The following is a 22287-nucleotide window of genomic DNA, read 5'->3' on the forward strand; positions in this document are numbered from 1 at the left end:
TTGGGAAGAACCTTGAGGGGTGAAACCAGGAGCCACCCAGGCGCCTGTCCCTGGAAGCACCGGTGCAGGAGCGGCCGAGACCTCTTCACCCCAGGGCTGCCCGGCACCCTCAGCTGCCCGGCTCAGCTCTGAGCCCTCTCACGCTTTTCTCCAGTCAGCCCCACAAAAGCAGAATTGTTGCTCTGATTCACTTTGATTTCCTCCATTAACAACCAGCCTGCCTGAATTGAAGCAAAAGCGAGCAAATGAGGTGAAGAATGAGGTTTTCAGAGGCGGCGGTCAGGTCCCGATCATTAACACTTACGTAGTTTTTAAACATTTCCAACACTGTCATTGCATTTCTTTCTCTCTCTCATGACAGACCTTGCTGCTGCTTCACTTGTCTCCAAGCTGAGGTCCAAGACAGAACAACAATAAAATTCCATGTTTAATCTAACACGGCCTCCCAGCAGTACACACTTTGTTGGAACTTATTAACCAGCTCCCAGCTTGTTCCCTGCATAATCAGTTTGTACTTCAAAGTCCCCGCTAGCAGACAGAGCTAAATGATGGTGTTAAATTCACTCATGTATAAAATTAATTAGTTTTGGGGCAGGACAGTGGATATTGGTTGTCAGAAGCTGGGATATTAGTCGAATGGGGTTGCCCAGGGCTCTGGGGACCTTTGCAACTTCCCAAGCAATATCTCGTGCTCTTTGAGCCTGAATGTGGTCTTTCAAGTGGGGCGGATGAGAAGAACACTGGTGGCTCCCTGCAGGGAAGTGTTCAGGAGTAGGAGAATTATCCTTGAAAAGCTGCGCTTGCTCCCGTTAGAGGCAGAGGGACTGCTCCCGCACTTAGCATAGATGCACGCTTGCAAGATCAAGACACGCTGAGCCAGATACAATTGCTGCTGCAGAAATCACCAGCACCATAATTCCCCTCAGAACCGCTGCGCTGTCAGAGCTGGGGTGGCCGAGGTGTCCAGCAAGGTGTCTAAGGCCAGGTGTCCCAGGAGGTTGTTACTCAAGACCAGGGTTCGTTGAGACCCCAGCCTGGCTTCTGGGACTTGCAGGGGTTCTGTTACACACAAATCACCGGGAGGGAAAACAGCAGCTGGCTCATCACCCGCTGAAGCAGCAAGCACAGGTCACATCGGGAGCTGTCCCTTTTCCTCTGCATCTCTGGTTTCCTTCTAGGATAATCCTTTCCCAATTAGCTTTTGAGGACATGGACATTAATTGAATTATTTTTTAAGTCTCACCATCGAGGCTAACAATCCAAGAGACTCTGGACTCGAGAGGCATCGGGGCAGGTTTGAGTCTCCTTGCCTCGCTTGGCTGAACACAAGGGGTTTAGCAGCGATTTTCACATTTCACCTCAATCCAACAGTTAGCTGTAAATCCGCCCCTCTCATTGAAGCTGTGCTTGCTCTCACCTCGGTGTGACAGGCACGATGCTTCGTTAAACCTCGGGGTGGGATCCGATGCCCCGAATTGATGCACAAGATCTGCAAGGATCTGGGTTACAGTCCCAGAACATGCCGGCCCCGAACTCCTGCCAGACTCGATGGCGATCTCTCTCTCTGGTGCTCGATAGTAAGGCAAAAGCTCCTTAGATACAACCAGGCACAGACTGCCTGCTAAGCACAAGCACGTACAGGGCTTTGAAAGGCCCGCGGCAGAACCGCGTATGCAAATCCCCCATCTAATCTGGAAACAACAGGGCTATGATCAGAGCACGCTCTCTCTCATTTTTCTGTTTTGCCAAACAAAACCCCGTAAAACCTCGAACCACCAACACACAAAACCCCCAAGCATCTGTCCCTCCCACCCCCACCTTAAAGACGCTCCGTGCTCCCCCACTTCTGCAGCTAACTCAGCGCGGGAGCTCCGCTGTAGACAGGATGCAGAACAGATGTAATTATTTTGTTGCTGCTACAGCAACATCCATATTCTCGTGCCCATACAGAAATCCTTAAGAAAAATCACCCATTGATGCTTGACCTGCATGTTAATTTGGTTCATTTTCTAGACGACAGCGGCTCAGTGAGACAAGGACATAATGTAAAGGCCAATGAAGAAATCCATTGATTTCAGTCTGTGGTTTCCCTACCAGCAGGCTCTTGCTACAGACTGCGATTTGCTCGCATGATGAAGTGATAATCCATTCCAGCCAAAAATACTGGTCCACAGATCATCCGACTTGTAAGTGATAAAACTATGCATTTGGCAGGTTCCAAAATGTCATTATTCTGAAACACAGGGCAACATTTCCCATTTGCAGCAGTGCTAAATACCTCCTCATGGCCTTTCAAATCTGTTGTGCAAACGCATATGAAAATAGCTTTTAAAGAGATGCCTTGGCAATTAGCACCGTACGTGCAGGGAAGAGTTAGAGACAAAGCAATTGTCTGGTAACGTTAAATGGCGTTCTTTGGAGACGCACAAACCAGGCTGCCACAGGCTAATCCAACCTTCGACTCAAATAATCCCTTCAATCTATGATCTGCCTGAAAAATAAGTTACACTCCTGCCACGGCTTTTACCTTCATTCACCATTCTCAGGCACTTAGAGGCACCAAGTTGGATGCATCGGACCAATTTCTGAGGAAGGGGTAGAATCATTTCTATTCCGTGCTGCTTGAACACCTTATTGGACAACTACTATGAAGGGAAACAAGTTGCTCTTACAAGAGCTCTAGATCGTTGGCTTTACCATCAAATCAACCACCCAGCTCTTAATCACAACTGCTGTCTCCCCAGAGAAGTCCTGGTCTACAAGGAGCTCTTAAAAAATAGATGGACTATCTTCCTGCTTTGTAGGACAAAAATACTAGTTTCTGCCAGTTCTTCCCAAGAGCCCAAAAGGAACCAGAGGCTGACCTTCAGGTTAAAAAAAAAAAAATAAAATTTGAGATGCAGAACAACATTCAGATGTTTATCTGTCGATCCCTGGGAGGTTTAAACCTGATTTCCTATTGAGTTGAACAATCCCCTGGACACTGGAGCATACACCTGAGTTAACGTTAGCGTTAGCGGTGGGTGTGTTTGTCATTTAACGGGCACAGTCCTAAATTCTCACCGCAACAAGTATCCCTGCAACATCCCAGATGCCGGGGAACGGTGCCCGCGGGGTCTTCAAACCCACGCGGGGCAGAACAGGAGGGGCAAGACGGCTCTGCACCGCGCTGCAGCTGCTGCTGGGTGCAGGACACGTCCCACGGAGCCTGCCCCGCCCGCACACCTTCCCGCACCGGCCCTTTCGCCCCGGCACTGACGCTGCTGCCGTAACGCGTCTGGGCTGACCCCGGCCATCCACCGCCCCGGCAGGCAGTACATCATGTGCAGCCGCTGTACTTTATCACCTTCTCCTCACAGCACGCGCATCAGGAGAGGATTAAACAGCATTAACTGCCTTCCTGAAGGCTCCCGTCCTGCCAGAGAGAACAAAGAGGTGGTGGGTGGGTGTTAACGAAGCTGCGCGGGAAGGGCTCACCCCACCGGTGCAAGCCCTCAAAGCTGCCGCCCGTCTCCGAAGACGACGCGGCCGTGGCGGTGGCGGTGCCGCAGCCGGGGCGGAGCGGGTTGGCGGGGCGGGGAAGGGCTCCCCGCTGGGGTGCCACCTCTCACCAAACCCGCCGCTGTTGTCCGAAGGGCTGAAGCTGCATCTCCCGGTTCCCACCGGGAACGCCTGCTCCCCTGGGTCACGGTCAGAGCAGATCTCGGGCAGCATCCCCTTCGGCGTGCAGAGCCGCGGTGCTCCCCAGCCTCCGCGCCTGGGGCCGCCACCCTGGCAACGCCTGCCGCAGCGGGGAGCGGCAGAGCCCCGTGACGAACCACGGATGCCCGAGAATCAAGAGCTCCAGCAAGGAACTGCCAACCAAAGCCATCAGCCCAGCGTCACAACTCCATCAACGCTACGAGGATCTTCTGCCCACAGCCATTTAATTAGGAGAGCCAGACAGCATATTTAGAGCACAGCTTTCTGCTTCGTTTGCAAGAACTGCAGCACAGGGAGGAGGCAGACCATTAGGGCTACGTTTCCTAGGAGATTTTCACACACTAAGATGGGAGAGGGGGGGAAAGACCCACATTTCATGCAAGCTGAGCGTAGTAATTCCACTGGCACTTCTGATCTGTTAAGCATGTCGAGCTAAACTACTAGTGAAACTACAATAACATGCTTTAATTGGGCTTATTTTTTCCCATTCTCTACATAGACAAAAAGGCAGCAAGAAAAGGAAAGAAGTTGCTCAAACAGCTTACGAGAAGCAGCACGTCCAGTAGCAGTACTTCTAGCAGCCAAGAACTTGTCTCTCAGCATCTTAAATTCCCTTAGACGGGCACTTCAAGTGCTTTCAGGGTAATAGTGTCAGGGCAGATAAGAAATACCTGGTGTTTTAATTGAACGATATAGGCTGACCTCAGTGCTGGTCCCACCACGGCAGCTGCACGATCCCAGACAAGCTTCCCTGTATTAGGGCATAACGCGGGCCTGACTATCAAAGAGGCAAGAACAACCTTTAATCACGAAGCCTTGAACTTTGCTTTAGCAGGGAGAGTACAGATCACTGCAGACATTTTCCCTACGATTCATCATCTTCTAACGTATTGTCCTGAAACAGCTGCTCCTCTCCTTTCATAATCCTGATTGATGCCTCTCTTACCTGGGAGGCAATGGGTTCTGAATAACTGCAGCATTTCCATCAGGGAAGAAGGGGAACAGCAGACAAAGCAGAGCTGAGGTCATGGAAAGGTTCTTGTTCACTGCCCCCCGTACTGAGACTTTCAATTAAATGTATCTTAAATCCTACGTTCTTCTCGTTTGCACCGAAGGGGCGGGAGGAGGGTAAGAGCGGCAGTTCCCCTCCCGCTCCAGGACTGCCTCCAGCATCCCTGCGCCCCGGGACACGATTGCAACCCCGATTTCAGCTGCAGATGCTGGAAGGCGACGTGGGCTGAAGCGGCTGCCAGTGCCGATGCCCGAAGCCGCCCAAGCACCCGCCCCAACGTGAGCTGCCCGCGGGGCCAGCTCTGCCAGCCCGGCCCCACGCAAAACTGGCCCCACACTTGGGACGGGAGCCTGGGAGTTATCCATGCGACCAACGCAAATTTCCTAGCAAGGCATTTATTAAAAATAACACAAAACATCTCATCTCTATAGGCTGTAGGGCCTGATATAGGTTAGCGATAGGACGAGAGGAAATGGGCTCAAGCTGTGCCAGGGGAGGTTTAGGTTGGATATTAGGAAAAATTTCTTCATGGAAAGGGTGGTCAAGCATTGGAACAGGCTGCCCAGAGAGGTGGGGGAGTCCCCATCCCTGGAAGTGTTCAAAAAATGGGCAGAGGTGGCACTCGGGGACATGGTTCAGTCCAGTCTACCCTTGACTGGTTTAGTGTGGGCTTGGCAGGGTAGGTTAATGGTTGGACTGGATGATCTTAAAGGGCTTTTCCAACCTAAACGATTCGATGATTCTATTCTATGATTCTATGAAAATCCCATGCATGGATCAGCCCTCCACTGTACAAAGCCAAATACAGGGACGTAAAGAAAGCGCCTTTCCCAGCCTGGCCACGGTGTCACTGCCGCCTTGGTGGGACTCCTGACCCCGGCGAATTCTCCTCTCCCCGCTGCCTGCCAGGCAGCTGCTAACCCGCTTGTCTGTCTGTCCACACCAGAGCTAACAGACATATATTTTCCCCACAGCAGCCTGTCAGGAGAGGACAAGAAAAAGCCATTTGTTTCCAGCCTTGAAATGTAATTTTGTTTTTTTTTTTTTATTATTGATGTTAAGGTTATAAATGCTCTGGCTGTGTCTGGTTTTAAATGCTAATGACGATAACAGCAAAAGGAGATGAGGGAGTGGGGAAGGACATTGAAGCATTTCACAGCTACCAAAGTCTTTAAACATCCCTGGCTACACAAGGAAACCAACAGGGAGAACGTAAGGGCGATAAACAAGTAATTTGCTATCTTGAAGATGCCTGTAGCTTCAATTTTTCCTCCGGCAGTTGCCTCTACTTAAGCAGACTGTTTCCACAGATATGGGTCAAATGAAAAGACGCAGCAAAACAACAAGGAAAAAGTAAACTGTAATAGAGTCATCAGCTGCAATAACGCCCCAGGACTGGATTTATTTTATCCAACAGAAATCCCCTGGTGCTCTTCAGCAGCCCGCGAGGCGCTGCAGGATCTCCTTCCAGTCCAGGGAGAGGAGGCTGCTGCACACCCCGCCGGCGCAGGCTGGCTCGCCTCCGCGGCGTCCGGGGGGGAACGTGTGCACGGTTTCGGGAGGCACGGGGTGTTTGGGTGGGCAGGGCTGTCCCCACACGGCAGAGACACCGCGAGCAGCGGGGAGGGCGAGGGGAGCGATGCTCCGAGGCAAGCTGGGCTCAAAGTCGCGGCTCGGACGCAGCACCTCCAGGGACGGAGCTCAGCCCCCCAGGGTTATGTTCAAGGCAACGTTTTTGAGCGCTGATACTGTAGAGTTCAGTTCTTTAATGCAACGCTGTCAGCTTTTGTTATTCTGCTTGCCGAGTTTTACAGCTTCATGTGGATTTTCCATTAAAATCAAACCTGCTTGTTCTGCCTAGCAGTGTCCCCAGCAGGCACCGTTTTGGGGCATTTGCCATGTGTTTAGCATATTTATTTATGCACCCAGACATGCTCTCTAATATTAAGCAGCATCTGAGGTTTTAATTAAATGGAAAAAAACAAATCCGAATGAGGGAAGAGGGGGAGGAAAAGGGGAGACTGACTGACACATTTGGCTTATAATTACCTTAAAATTATAGAAGCTCTTGTGTTCAGTTCCTGGAGATATATCTGTCCGACAGATATTGCTGCCCAATTATACAGCAGAGTTTTCTCTCTCTGGAGGGTAATGGGAGCCACAGTGCAAGTGTTGAACCAGGTGCCCATTTAGAGACAGTTCGGTATTTTGGGGCATTTCACATGGTATCATGATGGACCAGGGCTGTGCTAAATCCTTCAGCACCCCCAGTAACGGGTGCAATCCCATGCTCTGTTTGATGACCACACCGCAGGGAAATTTGTTTCCCTAGTAAGACAGACATGGTCACTTTTCTGAGAACTCTTCACAAACATCGCAAGCAGCAAAAATCAATTTTTCAGCTTCCAAACTCACCAAGTCTGAGAAAAAACAGAGGACAGTCCTACATGGAGTTAAGTCAGTGGCAAGGGTGAGCTAGGCTTTTAAAGGTCCTGAAATCTTTAAGAACTGGAAAGTCTCATCAGTTTATATTTTCAGGAGGTGGAAGTAATTCATGGCTTAAATTTGACAGAGTTGGCATTTAAAGTAGCTTCAGATACCGGGAACTCCCTCACTCCTGCCCTCAGCCTTCCCAAGGAGATGATCCCAAGCTGCTATAAAGCAGTTGCAACACCATTAAATTTATAGCATCTGAACCAGTGCGAGATGACCAAATCTTGCTTTTTCCTGACCTGAACCACAAAAGGCATTCCAGTGATTAAATGCTACAGACAGAAGACAGACCGAGCATGCTTTGTGCTGTCAGCAATATAAGCTTAACACCATCGCATACCACAAATAAAATATTTATGCTGAAAAGTGAGCCAAATCAGCATTTAAACCCAAGCCAACAAATTTTATTTATTTATTTACCCAACAAGCTACCCACAAAGCAAAGTAACCGGCTACTATGCCAAATAATTTAGCAATCACAAAACCTCTGCCTCTGCGCTCCACAGTAAAAGAACACGGGATGCTAGCTGGTAACAGAAACAGCATTTTATGTGCTATGCTTCACGGTGTATTGATGTTACCAGCTGCCAAAAATTAGCTGTGTAATACAGTGTTACCTTGACAAACCAAATGCTAAGAGCTTAGAAATCCAGTTACATGGTCCCATACCCTGGCATCACACCCAGAGGGAAAGGAGGAAACGCAGACCTGGCCACAGCAGTTTGCACAGGGCTCAAGTCACCCTGCGGCAGCAATAACGAGCAGCGCAGAGCCCTAAGGGCTCCCTCCAATATCGCACCCGCCCGCCGCTGGGCACGCAAACCTCCGTGGCACAAAAAGGGGCATTACCAGAAACCAGCAGCATCTTCCTCATCCTGCAGCACCCCCAACCTCTGCTCCCCCAGGGCTGGGCTTATGGGAAACAGCCTAAAGAGCTGCAGCTGGGGCTGGGCTGGGGCTGGGCTGGGCTGGGCTGGGCTGGGGCTGGGCTGGGGCTGGGCTGGGGCTGGGCTGGGGCTGGGCTGGGGCTGGGGCTGGGCTGGGCTGGGCTGGGCTGGGCTGGGGCTGGGCTGGGCTGGGGCTGGGCTGGGCTGGGGCTGGGGCTGGGCTGGGGCTGGGCTGGGGCTGGGCTGGGGCTGGGGCTGGGCTGGGCTGGGCTGGGGCTGGGCTGGGGCTGGGCTGGGGCTGGGCTGGGCTGGGGCTGGGGCTGGGGCTGGGGCTGGGGCTGGGCTGGGCTGGGCTGGGCTGGGCTGGGCTGGGCTGGGGCTGGGCTGGGCTGGGCTGGGCTGGGGCTGGGCTGGGCTGGGCTGGGCTGGGCTGGGCTGGGCTGGGCTGGGCTGGGCTGGGGCTGGGCTGGGGCTGGGCTGGGCTGGGCTGGGCTGGGGCTGGGCTGGGGCTGGGGCTGGGGCTGGGGCTGGGCTGGGCTGGGGCTGGGCTGGGCTGGGGCTGGGCTGGGGCTGGGCTGGGGCTGGGGCTGGGGCTGGGCTGGGCTGGGGCTGGGCTGGGCTGGGCTGGGGCTGGGCTGGGGCTGGGCTGGGGCTGGGCTGGGCTGGGCTGGGCTGGGCTGGGGCTGGGCTGGGGCTGGGGCTGGGGCTGGGGCTGGGCTGGGGCTGGGGCTGGGGCTGGGGCTGGGGCTGGGCTGGGCTGGGGCTGGGCTGGGCTGGGCTGGGCTGGGCTGGGGCTGGGCTGGGCTGGGCTGGGGCTGGGCTGGGCTGGGCTGGGGCTGGGCTGGGCTGGGCTGGGGCTGGGGCTGGGCTGGGCTGGGCTGGGGCTGGGCTGGGCTGGGCTGGGCTGGGGCTGGGCTGGGCTGGGGCTGGGGCTGGGGCTGGGGCTGGGCTGGGCTGGGCTGGGGCTGGGCTGGGCTGGGCTGGGGCTGGGGCTGGGGCTGGGCTGGGGCTGGGGCTGGGGCTGGGCTGGGCTGGGGCTGGGCTGGGGCTGGGCTGGGGCTGGGCTGGGCTGGGGCTGGGCTGGGGCTGGGGCTGGGGCTGGGGCTGGGCTGGGGCTGGGGCTGGGGCTGGGCTGGGCTGGGGCTGGGCTGGGGCTGGGCTGGGGCTGGGCTGGGCTGGGGCTGGGCTGGGGCTGGGCTGGGGCTGGGCTGGGGCTGGGGCTGGGGCTGGGCTGGGGCTGGGGCTGGGGCTGGGCTGGGCTGGGGCTGGGCTGGGGCTGGGCTGGGGCTGGGCTGGGGCTGGGCTGGGGCTGGGCTGGGCTGGGGCTGGGCTGGGGCTGGGGCTGGGGCTGGGGCTGGGCTGGGCTGGGCTGGGCTGGGCTGGGCTGGGGCTGGGCTGGGGCTGGGGCTGGGCTGGGGCTGGGGCTGGGCTGGGGCTGGGCTGGGGCTGGGGCTGGGCTGGGCTGGGCTGGGCTGGGCTGGGCTGGGCTGGGGCTGGGGCTGGGGCTGGGCTGGGCTGGGCTGGGCTGGGGCTGGGGCTGGGCTGGGCTGGGGCTGGGCTGGGCTGGGCTGGGGCTGGGCTGGGGCTGGGCTGGGGCTGGGCTGGGCTGGGGCTGGGCTGGGGCTGGGGCTGGGGCTGGGGCTGGGCTGGGGCTGGGGCTGGGGCTGGGCTGGGGCTGGGGCTGGGGCTGGGCTGGGCTGGGGCTGGGCTGGGGCTGGGCTGGGGCTGGGCTGGGCTGGGGCTGGGCTGGGGCTGGGGCTGGGGCTGGGGCTGGGCTGGGCTGGGGCTGGGGCTGGGCTGGGGCTGGGCTGGGGCTGGGCTGGGCTGGGGCTGGGCTGGGGCTGGGGCTGGGCTGGGGCTGGGGCTGGGCTGGGCTGGGCTGGGCTGGGCTGGGCTGGGCTGGGCTGGGCTGGGGCTGGGCTGGGGCTGGGCTGGGGCTGGGCTGGGGCTGGGGCTGGGCTGGGCTGGGCTGGGGCTGGGCTGGGGCTGGGGCTGGGGCTGGGGCTGGGCTGGGCTGGGGCTGGGCTGGGGCTGGGGCTGGGCTGGGCTGGGCTGGGGCTGGGGCTGGGGCTGGGGCTGGGCTGGGCTGGGCTGGGCTGGGGCTGGGGCTGGGCTGGGCTGGGCTGGGGCTGGGGCTGGGCTGGGGCTGGGGCTGGGCTGGGGCTGGGGCTGGGGCTGGGCTGGGCTGGGCTGGGCTGGGGCTGGGGCTGGGCTGGGGCTGGGCTGGGGCTGGTGTCGGGGTTCAGCCCCAGCCCCAGCTCAGCACCACGCAGCCGCTCGCTGCCCCTGCCCCGGGGGGATGGGGGAGAGAATCGGAGGAGTGAGAGTGAGAAACACTCCTGGGGTGAGATAAGAACAGTTTAATAATGGAAATAAAGTAAAATGGTAATGATAATAATAACAAAATAATAATAATAATAATAACAACAACAACAACAACAACAACAATAATAATAATACAAAGCAAGTGATGCCCAATGCAATTGCTCACCACCCGCCGACCGATGCCCAGCCAGTTCCCAGCAGCGATCGCTGCTCCCCGGCCAACCCCCCCAGTTTCCATACTGCCCATGACGCCGTATGGTATGGAACAGCCCTTGGGGCAGTTGGGATCAACTCTCCTGGCTGTGCCCCCTCCCAGCTTCTTGTGCCCCTGGCAGAGCATGGGAAGCTGAAAAGTCCTTGACTGGCATAAGCAGCACTGAGCAACAACTCAACCATCAGTGCGTTATCAGCGTTATTCTCATCCTAAATCCAAACCACAGCACTGTGCCTGCAACTAGGAAGAAAACTAACTCTATCCCAGCTGAAACCAGGACAGTGGGCACAGCTGGGCACAGCTGGGCTGGGCCATCACCTCCCGGGCTCCCAGAGCACCACACAAGCCAGCGCCATGCTCAGCGAGTAATTCCCAAGCCGCTTAGTTGGAGAACCCAGCCATGGTTTTGCTGAAACACGTACAGGCTGGCAAGGCTAGCGACGTGTCAAAATGTTCAGGAAACCAATGAAAGGAAATGAGTCTATTTTTCAATCCATCTGCTTGAAAAATTTCCTTGCTGTGACGATCTCTCTAACGAAAACAAATTTCTGTTTTCCAAGGATCATTTTTCTTCTGTGAATTAGCTTCACTTTCCTCTAAGTACCTTTGCAGTAGTAGTCTCCCCGCAACTAAACTTCAGTAAATCCGGAGTAAAAGCTCTGACTCCAAAGGAATTGCTCCCAAATCAAACTGGTGCCAGCGAAAGCCGAGTCTGTCCTTAAAACGCTTTAAATGTTTCTTTCTATCTGCAGAATCTGCCCCTCCATCTCTGCCTTCATCTTAGCTTTCCATTGCTTTGTAGGTTTTTTTGCACTGCCCTCTATTAATCTTCCAGAAAATCAGCTGTCTGATCACAAACACAGAAAATTACATTATTCGCTGAAATACCTTCCGATGTCTAACTCCAGCACCTCAGCCAGGCGCTTTCCTGGGATGGGTACTTTATATCCATAGGGTCCGTTATAAGGATGAATGTCTTTTAATAAGATACAAACTGCGCTCATTTATGGTTATTAGAGGTGACCTGCAAAGCTTTATTCAGCAAATAACAGTCGTCTTACAGGCAACTTAATTGTAGCACCACAGCCGGCGAGCCAGAGCAGGCTCTGCAAGCAGCAAAGCCCGCGTCGAGCCAACGAGCGCTAGAAGAAGCCCGTGTCCGTGCATTTCTTTTGCTTGCTGCTGCTGGCTTTCCCCAGCAGGAAAGGAAAAATATTTCCCAGAAAGGAAAAAACGTTGGCAATAGATGGGTAGCTTTATTTCTTATTGACATAATTCAGTAGGCAGGAGGGGAAATGCAAAGCCTTAATGTTGCAAAACAAAAGTGAAATTGTGTACGTGTACATGTATATTTGCTTATGTATGCAATGAAAATATTTTGCAATCGCACACCATGTGGGAAAACACACTGAAGGAGGAGCGGGAAGGGAGGATCAGGAGAGGCAGGCGAGCAGGTGCCCGAGCGCCCGGCCCCGCGCTCCGCCGCAGCTCCGCCGAGGCAGGTGAGACGCAAAAGCATTTCAGCTGTCGTCTCACCTGTGTTTTCAGCCACGCAATTTATAGCGCATTTGTCCTTTGGCTCAGGGCGTTTCTGTTGTCCATCGCCTTTCCTCTGGCTCACACCACACCTTTGCCTAAAGCCTGCAACTGCTGGGGCCTCCCATCAGCTCCTCCTTTCCCATGAATTTTTTCCAGGCTCTGTGTGAATGAGGGATGGGGCAAATACCGACGACCCGAGGCAGGGCTGCTCTGCGGATGAGCAGGATCCTGCTCCCCACCTCCGGGCTGGTTTTCTATCGGATGGAGTAAAATGACAGCGTTTAGCTGCGGACTAAGCAGGCAGACTCGGGCTTTTGCCATGCCTCAGGGACGATCTCCATCCCCTCCCTACACAGGAGGAAAGGCACAGCAGATCAAAGCAGGCAGCCTCAGGACGCGGTGCCCATAAATGTTTCCGCTGACCTTGCTGCAGGGCTGAGACCCAGCTGCACGAAGCCAATGGACATCTGACTCGGGCTGCTCTGGCGGGCCCGCACCCCCTCGTCCCCCCGTGCCCAGGCTCTCGGGACAGAGGCTTCTCCGTCTGGGCCAGGAGAAGCCAAGGGCAGAGATTCCGAGGGGTCTGACTAGCAGGGACGGTGCAAATCGGGGACAGAGCCCTGACACGCTGCAGAAGAGGGGACGCGGGGGGGACAAGGACGGGAGGATTCTCAGCCTTCGCCTCTTGCCCAGGAATTGCAGGTGGTAAAAGCCACTGGCAAAGCCCAGGGATTGCAGCTCCCAAGGCGGCAGCAGGAGGGGAACCAGCTCTCACCTGCCCGCTGCGGCGTCCGGCAGCGCTCGGCACAGCGCAGCGGCGGAGCCGGGAGGCTGGGGCCAGCCAGGGAGGGGAGCTGCCAGGGTATAAAACCCAGACCCAGGCAGGCAGAGCTCGCACACACGGCGACCAAGAGCCAGCACCAGCAGACAACCGCCCTGCTTCCCGCAGACATGGGCGCTCGGACACCACACACCTGACTTTTACTGTCCTTGGCATGAAAAGGCCAAAGAGATGCAGCCTCTGTAGCTTTTTCTGTTACTTTTGCTGCACTAGGAAGAAGCAACAAAGAGGACTCCCCTTCCGCCTTCCATTTACCAGCACGGGGGGTGGAAAGGACATGCAACGTGAGCAGACCAGGGCAAAACAGGGATTTGAGAACGTTTAGTGCAGACGAGAGAAAGATCAAGGACTGAACCAGGGGCTCTTGCACCTCTTTGCTTATGGGGAATATTTGCACAGAGCAGCCCAGCCAGAGAGGGGAATTGTAGCCATGCGGCACAGGATTAGCGTGATGCTGAGCTGGACAAGGGAGAGGAGGTGACAACCTGCACCGGCGGTGGGGACCGCAGGAGGAGGCACGTCCAGCCGCGGGCAGAGGCGCTGGTGCAGCAGTGCACAGGGGCAGCACTGACCCCAAGAGCTCAGCCCTGGGGAGGCGGGGAAGGGTTTGACAGGCCAGCAGAGACGAGCATTAGAGCTGCCTGTGCTCTTGCAGAGCTTCCCAAAGGGATGGAGCCAGGCCAGGGCTGGAACAGCACCCATCACAGCTGGCCTGGGCACAGCCAGGGGCTGCTGAGCCCCCAGACCTGGGCAGCAGACCCCAACCTGACCCTCTTGCACACTCGGGATGAGGAGCTGGCCAAGGCAGAGATCGGGGTGCTGGCCACCATCCTGGCTATAGCAACTGTAGGCAACGTGGGCGTGCTGCTGGCAATGTACCGCCTGAGGAAGAAGATGAGCCGGATGCATCTCTTCATCTTGCACCTGGGGCTGACCGACCTGGGCGTTGCGCTCTTCCAGGTGCTGCCGCAGATGATCTGGGAGGTGACGTACCGCTTCTTGGGGCCGGACCCGCTCTGCAGGGCAGTCAAGTACCTGCAGGTGCTGAGCATGTTCGCCTCCACCTACATGCTGATCATGATGACACTGGACCGCTACATGGCCGTGTGCCACCCGCTGCGCACCCTGCGGCAGCCCAGCCGCCAGGCTTACGTGATGATCGGGGCTACATGGCTGCTCAGCTGCCTGCTCAGCCTGCCCCAGATCTTCATCTTCTCCCTGCGGGAGGTACGCCATGGCTCGGGGGTGCTGGACTGCTGGGCAGACTTCAGGTACCCATGGGGAGCGCGAGCCTACATCACCTGGACCACGCTGTGCATCTTCATCCTGCCCGTGGGCATCCTCACCGTCTGCTACAGCCTCATCTGCTACGAGATCTGCAAGAACCTCAAGGGCAAAACCCAGAGCGGTGCCCCCGGCACAGGGGGGGCTGCAGCAGCTGCCCCTCCCACTCCCTGCCCCTCCGAGAAGAGCGGGCAATGCCCCAGCGGGCAGCCCTCACGGGTGAGCAGCGTGCGCACCATCTCCCGCGCCAAGATCCGCACGGTGAAGATGACCTTTGTCATCGTGGTGGCCTACGTCGCCTGCTGGGCACCGTTTTTCAGCATGCAGATGTGGTCGGTGTGGGATGAGGATGCTCCTGATGATGGTGAGTAGTGGCGGGGATGCTGGGCTGCAGCCCACAGCAGGCACGGAGCCCTGGGCACCCGAGGCACACAGCATGCCTGTTGCATTTTTAACAAACATTTTATTTTGTCATTTTAAAAATCACGGGGAAGGCTACAGATTTCCTCCCCAGTGGTATTTCTAGAAAACAGATTGCAGAGTCAAATCATTGCTTTCACCAGAAAAGCCACTGAAAAGAAATGGCTTCTGACCATCACCTGTAGGGACATGCAAGCATGTTGTGGGAACATCTTTGCCACGTGTGTCTTCCCTCATGTGGGAACTGGCTTCAGGACCTGCCGTGTTTAGTATGTGAGTGCACGGAGCGTTTTAACTGTGCCTGCTGCTCCCATCCTCCGCTGGGACTGCCTCACGGAGCAGCCGTGCTGCTGGAGCAGGTTCTTGGCACGTAGCGTTGAGAGCCCCTAAGGCTTTTGCTCAGCCAGCTGCGGAGGTTTCAGAAGTGGATTTCTGATTCCATAGCTTGACTTTCTGGAAATTTTCAGTAGCTCTCCTAGCCTGTTTGTGGGTAGAAGGAACTTTATCCAAGATTGAAAGGTCTCTGGGAGATGCTTTGGCCAGCAAACAGGCTGAAGGAAGGTCCAAAAGCTGCCGGGTCTCGTCCCCCCGCGCTCCCCCTGAGGACGGGCTCCAGCACATCCCCATTGCTGTCATCACCCATCTGCTGCCCTCAGCCAAGGGTGCAGCCGAGCTCTGCCTGCCATGCTGCAAACTCTCCTACCTAAAGAAATGCCAGTCAGATGGGATGGGAATGGGACAAAGGGGACAAAACGTGCCTGAGCCAAAGAGAGTCCCCAGGGTCCTGCCCGTTGCCCAGCCCGGTGGATGTTTCAGCTCTCTCCTTTGCCTTCCCAGAGTCCACCAACGTGGCTTTCACCATCACCATGCTGCTGGCCAGCCTCAGCAGCTGTTGCAACCCCTGGATTTACATGTTCTTCAGCGGGCATCTGCTCCAGGACGCAGCACGCTGCCTGTCCTGCTGGGGCGGCCCCCGGCCCGGGCTGCGGAGACAGGCTTCCACCGGGAGCCTCTGCAGCAGGAAGACCACCATCCTGAGCCACAGCCACCACACCAGCCCCGCTGGCCTCCCCCTGCACGGGGGCAGCACCAAGGACTCCTACCCACCCTGCGAGGAGGTGGTGACCGAGTCGGGCACGCTCTAGGCTGCAGCGGTGGCGGTCCCTGGTCGCATCCCTCCACTGAGGACAGCTGCCACCAGATGTGACACCATGAACACTGGCACTGCAGAGATGTCTCTCTCCACCTGGTAGCATCTCATTTTGCAGAAAGCTGGGTGCTTAACCCAGAAGACATCACCGTCCATCTTGTCCTTATGTGCTTGCTACTGTGCACACTGCATCTGCTGTGTGCTTCGGGGAAGATGGACAGAGCCCCATCAGCCATTGCCCGACCACAGCATCCACCTCCCTTGTACCTTAAGAAGCCGCTCACTGCCTGGCTGCTCTCCCCCAGAAATGCCTCACAACCCCGGTATCAGCCGGGGGTTGCTGCACCAGCATGTCTTCCTGGAGGGACGCAAGTTTTGGGTGTTTAACAGATGCCAGCAAAGCACCCCGAGCACAGCAGGAGGCAACATGACCACATCTGCTCGGGAGCTCCCTGCAAGCAAGTTACTCATCGCTCATCCTCAGGGCTTTGCTGGCAGAGCAAACGCCGACACAGCTTCCCCCCGCCCTGGGGCACAGCGCACTCCCCCCGCGCTGCTGCATTGCCCTGTGCCGACGTGCAGCTCTGGAGCCAGGCCCCCTGCCCACCTCCCCAGGACAGGGACGGAGCTGCAGCAGAAGCCATGGGGCAGGAATGTCCTCTGCTGTTGTGCACAGCTGTCCTGCTACCACACAGCGGCATTGTGCTGCACTGGTGCGAGCATCCGAAACGCGGCACCGACACCAAGGTGCTGCTTGGAGGAGCCCTGGCCCAGCTCCAGCCTCCCTCCATGCCCCGGCACTTTCCATCAGGTTTACTCGCAGCCCCCAGCCGCTGCGCAGGGCTGTTCAACAGCTGCTGCGTCCCATTAAAGAGCTGCCCTCAAATTGCCGCTGCTTTTGGCTTATTTAGCAGAGAGCAGCGTGCAGAAACCGCCCAGGGCTCGGAGATGGCCTCTGGGTGCTTGGGGGCACAGAGGAGGGGCAGCCGGGAGGGAGCCACGGCCTTGCAGCCCCAGCCTGGCCCCTGCCCTTCGCCCCGCGTGTTGCGGGTCTGCCGAAAGCGGTTTGGTTTAACGAGAAAGCGCGAGTGAGGCAGGCAAGAGCATCCACGTGCTCCAGGAGCGGAGCCCAAAAGCTACTGATGGAGGATGTACAAGTGCCCCAGAGAGCAAGGTACCAAATTCCTTGCAAGCAAGGTGTGTTATTCTATTATCACAGGCTAAATCTGTAAAAATAAGACATTAAGAATAAAGTATTTTGAAATCTTAAATTTTTTTCACTTTTTAATCACCAGGCATTTGAATCAGTTTTTCCAGAAACTCCCACTAGGTGGTTTTGACCTCATCTCCAGTTTCATAAACCCAGCTCCCCTGGCCCTTAGCAACATTTCCCAGCGATCGTTTGGGGTTTTTTTGAACATTTTCCTTCATGTGCCCTTCAAATTGGGCCAGATCTGTACAACAAGATCATAAAACCAGGAGTGCCCGAGCTCAGAGTCCTCCCCAGCATCAATACCAAATCAATCGTCTCACAACCTTTCACTAAAGCACATCGCTGCTGAGCTGACTCAAGATGCGCTCGGGGCAGCCCCGTCCCTGGTAGAGGGGGGCTGTATCAGCAGGCAGCGGCTCCATCAGCCTAACAGAGCTCCCAGCTATTGCACAGTTCCCCTTTCCCAGCACTTTGAAAGCGTATTTCTTGAAAAATCATAGGTAACAAAATGCCGAGCGATGGGAGGGAAGCGGTCCCCATTTGCAGCAGCAATTTGCTGCAGCAGAGCGAGGACAGCGAGCCCCAGCCGCGGGCAGGGCTGGCCGGGCACCGACTCGCCGAGACCTCGAGCACGAGGGTGACCCAGCAGATGCAATCACTGCCAAGGAGGGGAAGCAGCACCTCTGAGAAGGTAACAGCCTTCCCAGCACATGTGGTTCACAATCCCTAGCTTATCTCCGCAAGCTGGAGAGCCCCCCAACGCAGTTTTGTTAACAGAAGATTGCAGTACTGTACTCCAAGTCCCCTGGGAATTAAACCAATACTTAAGGACAATGTGAAACGTGGTGCCAGACCCCAAGGGGGCAGTGGCATGTGCCCCAGCCCAGGGCACAGACCCCCCCAAAGCTCTGCTGGGTGCAGGCACCACTTGGCTGGGGAGATGCCAACTCCTGCACCTGGGGGATTTGGTGCAAAGCAGGAAAAGCACAACGTGGGAGACAGGGACTATCACCCCTCCCCACAAGACACCGAAGGATTTGACTCACATGGAGCCCTGTGGTCCAGTCCTGCACCCCTCACAGCCCAGAGGGACCAGCAGCCAGCCCAGCTCCTCCAGCTGAGGAGGGGGCTTATAAATCCCCCGGGAAGTCCCCGGCCGTTTGCCAGCTGGGCTGATGACTACGGCTTTCAGCTGGGGGAGGAATCTCCCGGCAGGGCCACGCTCCTTCCCGGGCCCTGGCACCCCCCCGGTGCGTGGCTGGGGGGTCAAAACGCCCGCGCGGCCACCCCAGCCGCGGCGACAGCTCTGAGGGCAACGGGGACTTGGAAAGATTTTGAGCATCAAAGGAAAAGGGGTGCAGGGAGGGCAATTAGCAGGGCTCATCGGGCACTGAGGGCAAAGCCGGTGGAGGAACTGTATTTAAAAGGATTTTATGACAGCGATCAGCAAAGAAAGCACGGCTCAGAGGAGATGCCAGCCGGTTTGGGTGGGTATTTTGAAGACCACTGCAGTCTCCTCCCCGAACTACATCCCATTTTGAGGGGCAGGGTGGGACGTTTCATTTGCTTTCATGAAATGAGAAAAAGGGCCATCACACAAAACTGGAGAACACATTTCAGCCTGGGTAGGAGGAACGCGTCCCTGCGCCATCCCACGCTCAGCAGCCTTCAGGAACAGTGATGCATTTAAGTAAAATACCAAGCAAATTGTATCGGCGGGTTAGAGTGTTACAAGGAATAAAAGCTGGCAGGCGTCAGCCCGTGCCAGGCGCTGACCGCGGCGAGGGGAAGGGGAAGCCCCGGTCGCGCGTCCCGGCGGCTGCCTGACCCGAAACCCGGCCGGCAGCATCCTGGGAGTCACAGCTTCACCTCGGTGTACTCGATGGACTTGGACGTCACGGGGCTGGAGCAGGACCAGAAATCCACTTTCCTCTTCTTTGGGTCCACATTGATGTAGTCTGCCCCAGTCTTCATGTTCTCGTAGTCCCCGGAGGAGCCTGGCCCGCAGCCTTTCCCCGGGAAGACCAGGGACGTGTAATTGAGGTTTTCTTCTGAGTGAGGGCCCTGCAGAAGCAGACACGAGCCCCACGTCAGGCACCAGCATCCACCCGGGGCGGCTTTGCCCTCGAACCCCCACGAAGGCGCGCAGCCGTTCCCGGTGCCCGGGTTGCGCCCAGGGATCCCTGTGGGCCCTGGGGATGCTTCCCTCTAAACGGGAACGTTGCGTATGGCAGGTGACAACCGTCACCCAGCTCACTGCCGGTACTGCGACACGGTTTGACGCGCGTGCCCCCCTGCTGCTGCTCTGCGGGTCTTGCTCTGGGCGGGAGCTGTGCGGACACGGCGCCGGCACCTCCGCTGCCGCGGCTTTGGTTGCTTTCGGCAAAGGCTCTCCGCCTGCGGCCGTACCTGCGCGCAGGAAGGGCTGCTGTCCGAGTCCTCCGAGGTCTCTGAAGACGTGTCGCTGCTCCCTTAAAAACAGGAAACGTTACCACCTCCATCGCTACTTGGCGGGGGGGTTAAAGGAAAAAAAATAATCAGGGAGAAAAAGCAAATGCACTTGTCATGGTTTAGCCCCAGCCAGCAACTAAGCACCATGCAGCCGCTCGCTCACTCCCCCTACCCCGATGGGATGGGGGAGAGAATCGGAGGAGTAAGAGTGAGAAACACTCCTGGGTTGAGATAAGAACAGTTTAATAATTGAAATAAAGTAAAATAGTAATGCTAATAGTAACAGTATAGTAATGATAATAATAATAATGATACACAAAGCAAGTGATGCCCAATGCAATTGCTCACCACCCGCCGACCGATACCCAGCCAGTTCCCAGCAGCGATCGCTGCTCCCTGGCCAACCCCCCCAGTTTCTATACTGCCCATGACGCCGTATGGTATGGAACAGCCCTTTGGTCAGTTTGGATCAACTGTCCTGGCTGTGCCCCCTCCCAGTTTCTTGTGCCCCTGGCAGAGCATGGGAAGCTGAAAAAGTCCTTGACTGGCACAAGCAGTACTGAGCAACAACTAAAAACATCAGCGTGTTATCAACATTCTTCTCCTACTAAATCCAAAACACAGCACTATGCCTGCTACTATAACTCTATCCCAGCCGAAACCAGGATACACTCGAGAGCGAAAATTGAAAATCTGAAAAGTATCAGCGTGATCCCTCCCCTCCTCATCCCCCTGCCCGTGGGGAACCGGGCAGGGAAAGCCCCGGTTGCTCCCAGCACCCCGCGGCCAGCGCGTGAGGGCGTTGCACCAACGCCGTACCGCGCATTTATACCCATGTGCCAGCACAAAGCCCCGCTGCTGTAGGATCCCCCCTTACCCGTGTAGGTCGGTCTTGGCGCCCCTTCCCCTCCCGCTGAGGAGGTCGGAGGCTGCTGGGGCTGCGCTGCAGGGCTGCCGCTCGCCTGCGTGCCGCAGGAATGGCTGGCTGCAACCGAGAGGCGAGTTAGCTGCTTGCTGCGGCCCGGCACGCCGGCTGTGCCCGACGGACCCCCGCCCGCCCCACGAGCCCCAGCGCTGCCCCACGGCAAAGCCACTTCGGCGCGAGCCGCTGGCGCGGCACTAATTATCGTTATGTATTGGAGTGGGCAAATGTCTATCGGCTCAATTACTGAGATGATGAAGTGCGCGCCCTCTTCTCCCACAAGGAAAGATTCCGGCGTTAAATCAGGGCATCAGGGCCTCTTCCTGCGCCAGTTCAAAATTAGTTTGACCCACGGGGCCACGCAGAGCTTGTTTATGTACAAACGTGGGCAGCAGTTTTGCGTGAAAGATTTCCCTGCTGGAAATTGTAGCTTCATCTGAATTAATATTTTGCAAATTGATTCTGATGGTATTTTACCACCACTTTGCTAACGAGAGCGATAAAAGAAAACGGTTTTGAAACAACAAAAGGCTGTATAACCCTATCGATGCTGCCCACGCCGCTTACAGCCGCTCGCCCAGCGGCTGTCGGGGCAGCCCCCCCACCGCAGCCCGGCCCCGCGCAGCGATGCTGGTGCATGGTCCCTGCCCTGACCCCTTCCCGTCCCACGCCGGTGCCCAGCCGCCCCGGGGGTCCGGCGGGTCCCTGGGGGGGCCCGGCTCCCATCCTTGCCCCGCGTGGGCTCCGCAGCGGCGCCGGTCGCGCCCCAGCGCCGGAGCCAGAACCAGACGCAGGGCGAGGACTTGGCTGGGCTTTACAGCCCGGGGGCGGTGAAGCTTTGGGCAAATGATTTTCGCTCTCTGAACGGGACGATTGCGAGCGAGAATGAGGAACACAACAGGTACGGCCGACAAGACAGTAAATTACCTATTTTCCTGCTGAGTATGATGTAAAGTATCAGCAAGAGGAGAGCGTATAGGATCAAGGTGACAGCTGAGATGGCAACAAGCACCCACCTGAACAAGAGAAAAATATTTTGTCTAAGTGAAAAAACAAACCAAATTATTTTAAATCTTTCAGGTACTGTTTGGCTGCCATTGCTTCGAAGTATGTTTTAGACCAAGGTTTGCTGGTACGGTTTTTGGTTTTGCTTTTTGTCTTTAAGGCCACGTGCTCAAAAATCCGGGGCTTCGTTTTCAAAAATGACTAGTGCTCCTAGCCCTTCATTTTTGGGTGCCCGTCGTAAGAAGGGTTTTCGAAAGCCTCATTGCCGGCTGCTGGAAGAGAGCAGTTACGAATATGGCTGCTGCCAAAATGACGAGCCCTTTCCGAGCCTCGCACCTGTGTGCCTGCCGAATGTGGCCAGCCAGTGGCAACATGGAGTTGCCCCCAGCGCAGCAAAAAGCAGGCGCGGTGTCACCGGCGACGGAGGCTGCAGCGTCCCCGCGCTCTGCCGCTGCTCCCGGGCCGCACCCAGGGCCAGAGCCCGGCCAAGCGAGGACGGAGACGCCGAGCAGAAAGGTGCCCCGGTCATCCTTCCGTCTTAGAGCATCGCCCTCGCTGCAGGAGGGCTGCAAGGGGCTACGTGCGGCTCTAGCCCGGGGCGTTGTACTCACCACTCGCAATTGCTCATCGTCCCTGTGAGACGTCTCGGCGGTCGGCGTGATGCCCGGCGAAGCGCTGGAGGTCTGGGGGGGACGGAGAGAGGCAGCTAGCCCTGGTGGCAACGAACCAAAATGGTCCCACTGAGCGTCACGCTGCTCCACGCCAAGTGAAGCTCAGGCTCGCCGCTTGAAAGCAGCGGTCTGACGCTGCAGACGTAAAATAACGGCAC

At 56.9% G+C, this 22287-nt stretch overlaps 2 protein-coding genes across 2 annotated transcripts; one reads left to right on the forward strand and one right to left on the reverse strand.

The window, feature by feature from the left end:
* Positions 1-12250: 12250 nt before the first annotated feature.
* Positions 12251-22086, reverse strand: RHEX (regulator of hemoglobinization and erythroid cell expansion). Its single transcript, XM_075722545.1, is given in 7 exon segments — positions 12251-12378; positions 12381-12426; positions 18950-19144; positions 19490-19551; positions 20409-20516; positions 21381-21469; positions 22070-22086. Coding segments are annotated over 7 exon segments (645 nt in total).
* AVPR1B (arginine vasopressin receptor 1B) lies at positions 13683-15862 on the forward strand. Its single transcript, XM_009479051.2, has 2 exons — positions 13683-14661; positions 15555-15862. Exons 1-2 carry the CDS (start codon positions 13683-13685, stop codon positions 15860-15862), a joined length of 1287 nt encoding a protein of 428 aa, XP_009477326.1.
* Positions 22087-22287: the final 201 nt, after the last annotated feature.

This window comes from Pelecanus crispus, chromosome 17, assembly GCF_030463565.1.
Source record: "Pelecanus crispus isolate bPelCri1 chromosome 17, bPelCri1.pri, whole genome shotgun sequence".
NCBI lineage: Eukaryota > Metazoa > Chordata > Aves > Pelecaniformes > Pelecanidae > Pelecanus > Pelecanus crispus.

Coding starts and splice junctions, on each gene's coding strand:
- AVPR1B (XM_009479051.2), top strand. CDS start 13,683: ATGGAGCCAGGCCAGGGCTGGAACAGCACCCATCACAGCTGGCCTGGG. Junction 14,662..15,554: donor TGAGGATGCTCCTGATGATG/GTGAGTAGTGGC, acceptor TTGCCTTCCCAG/AGTCCACCAACGTGGCTTTC.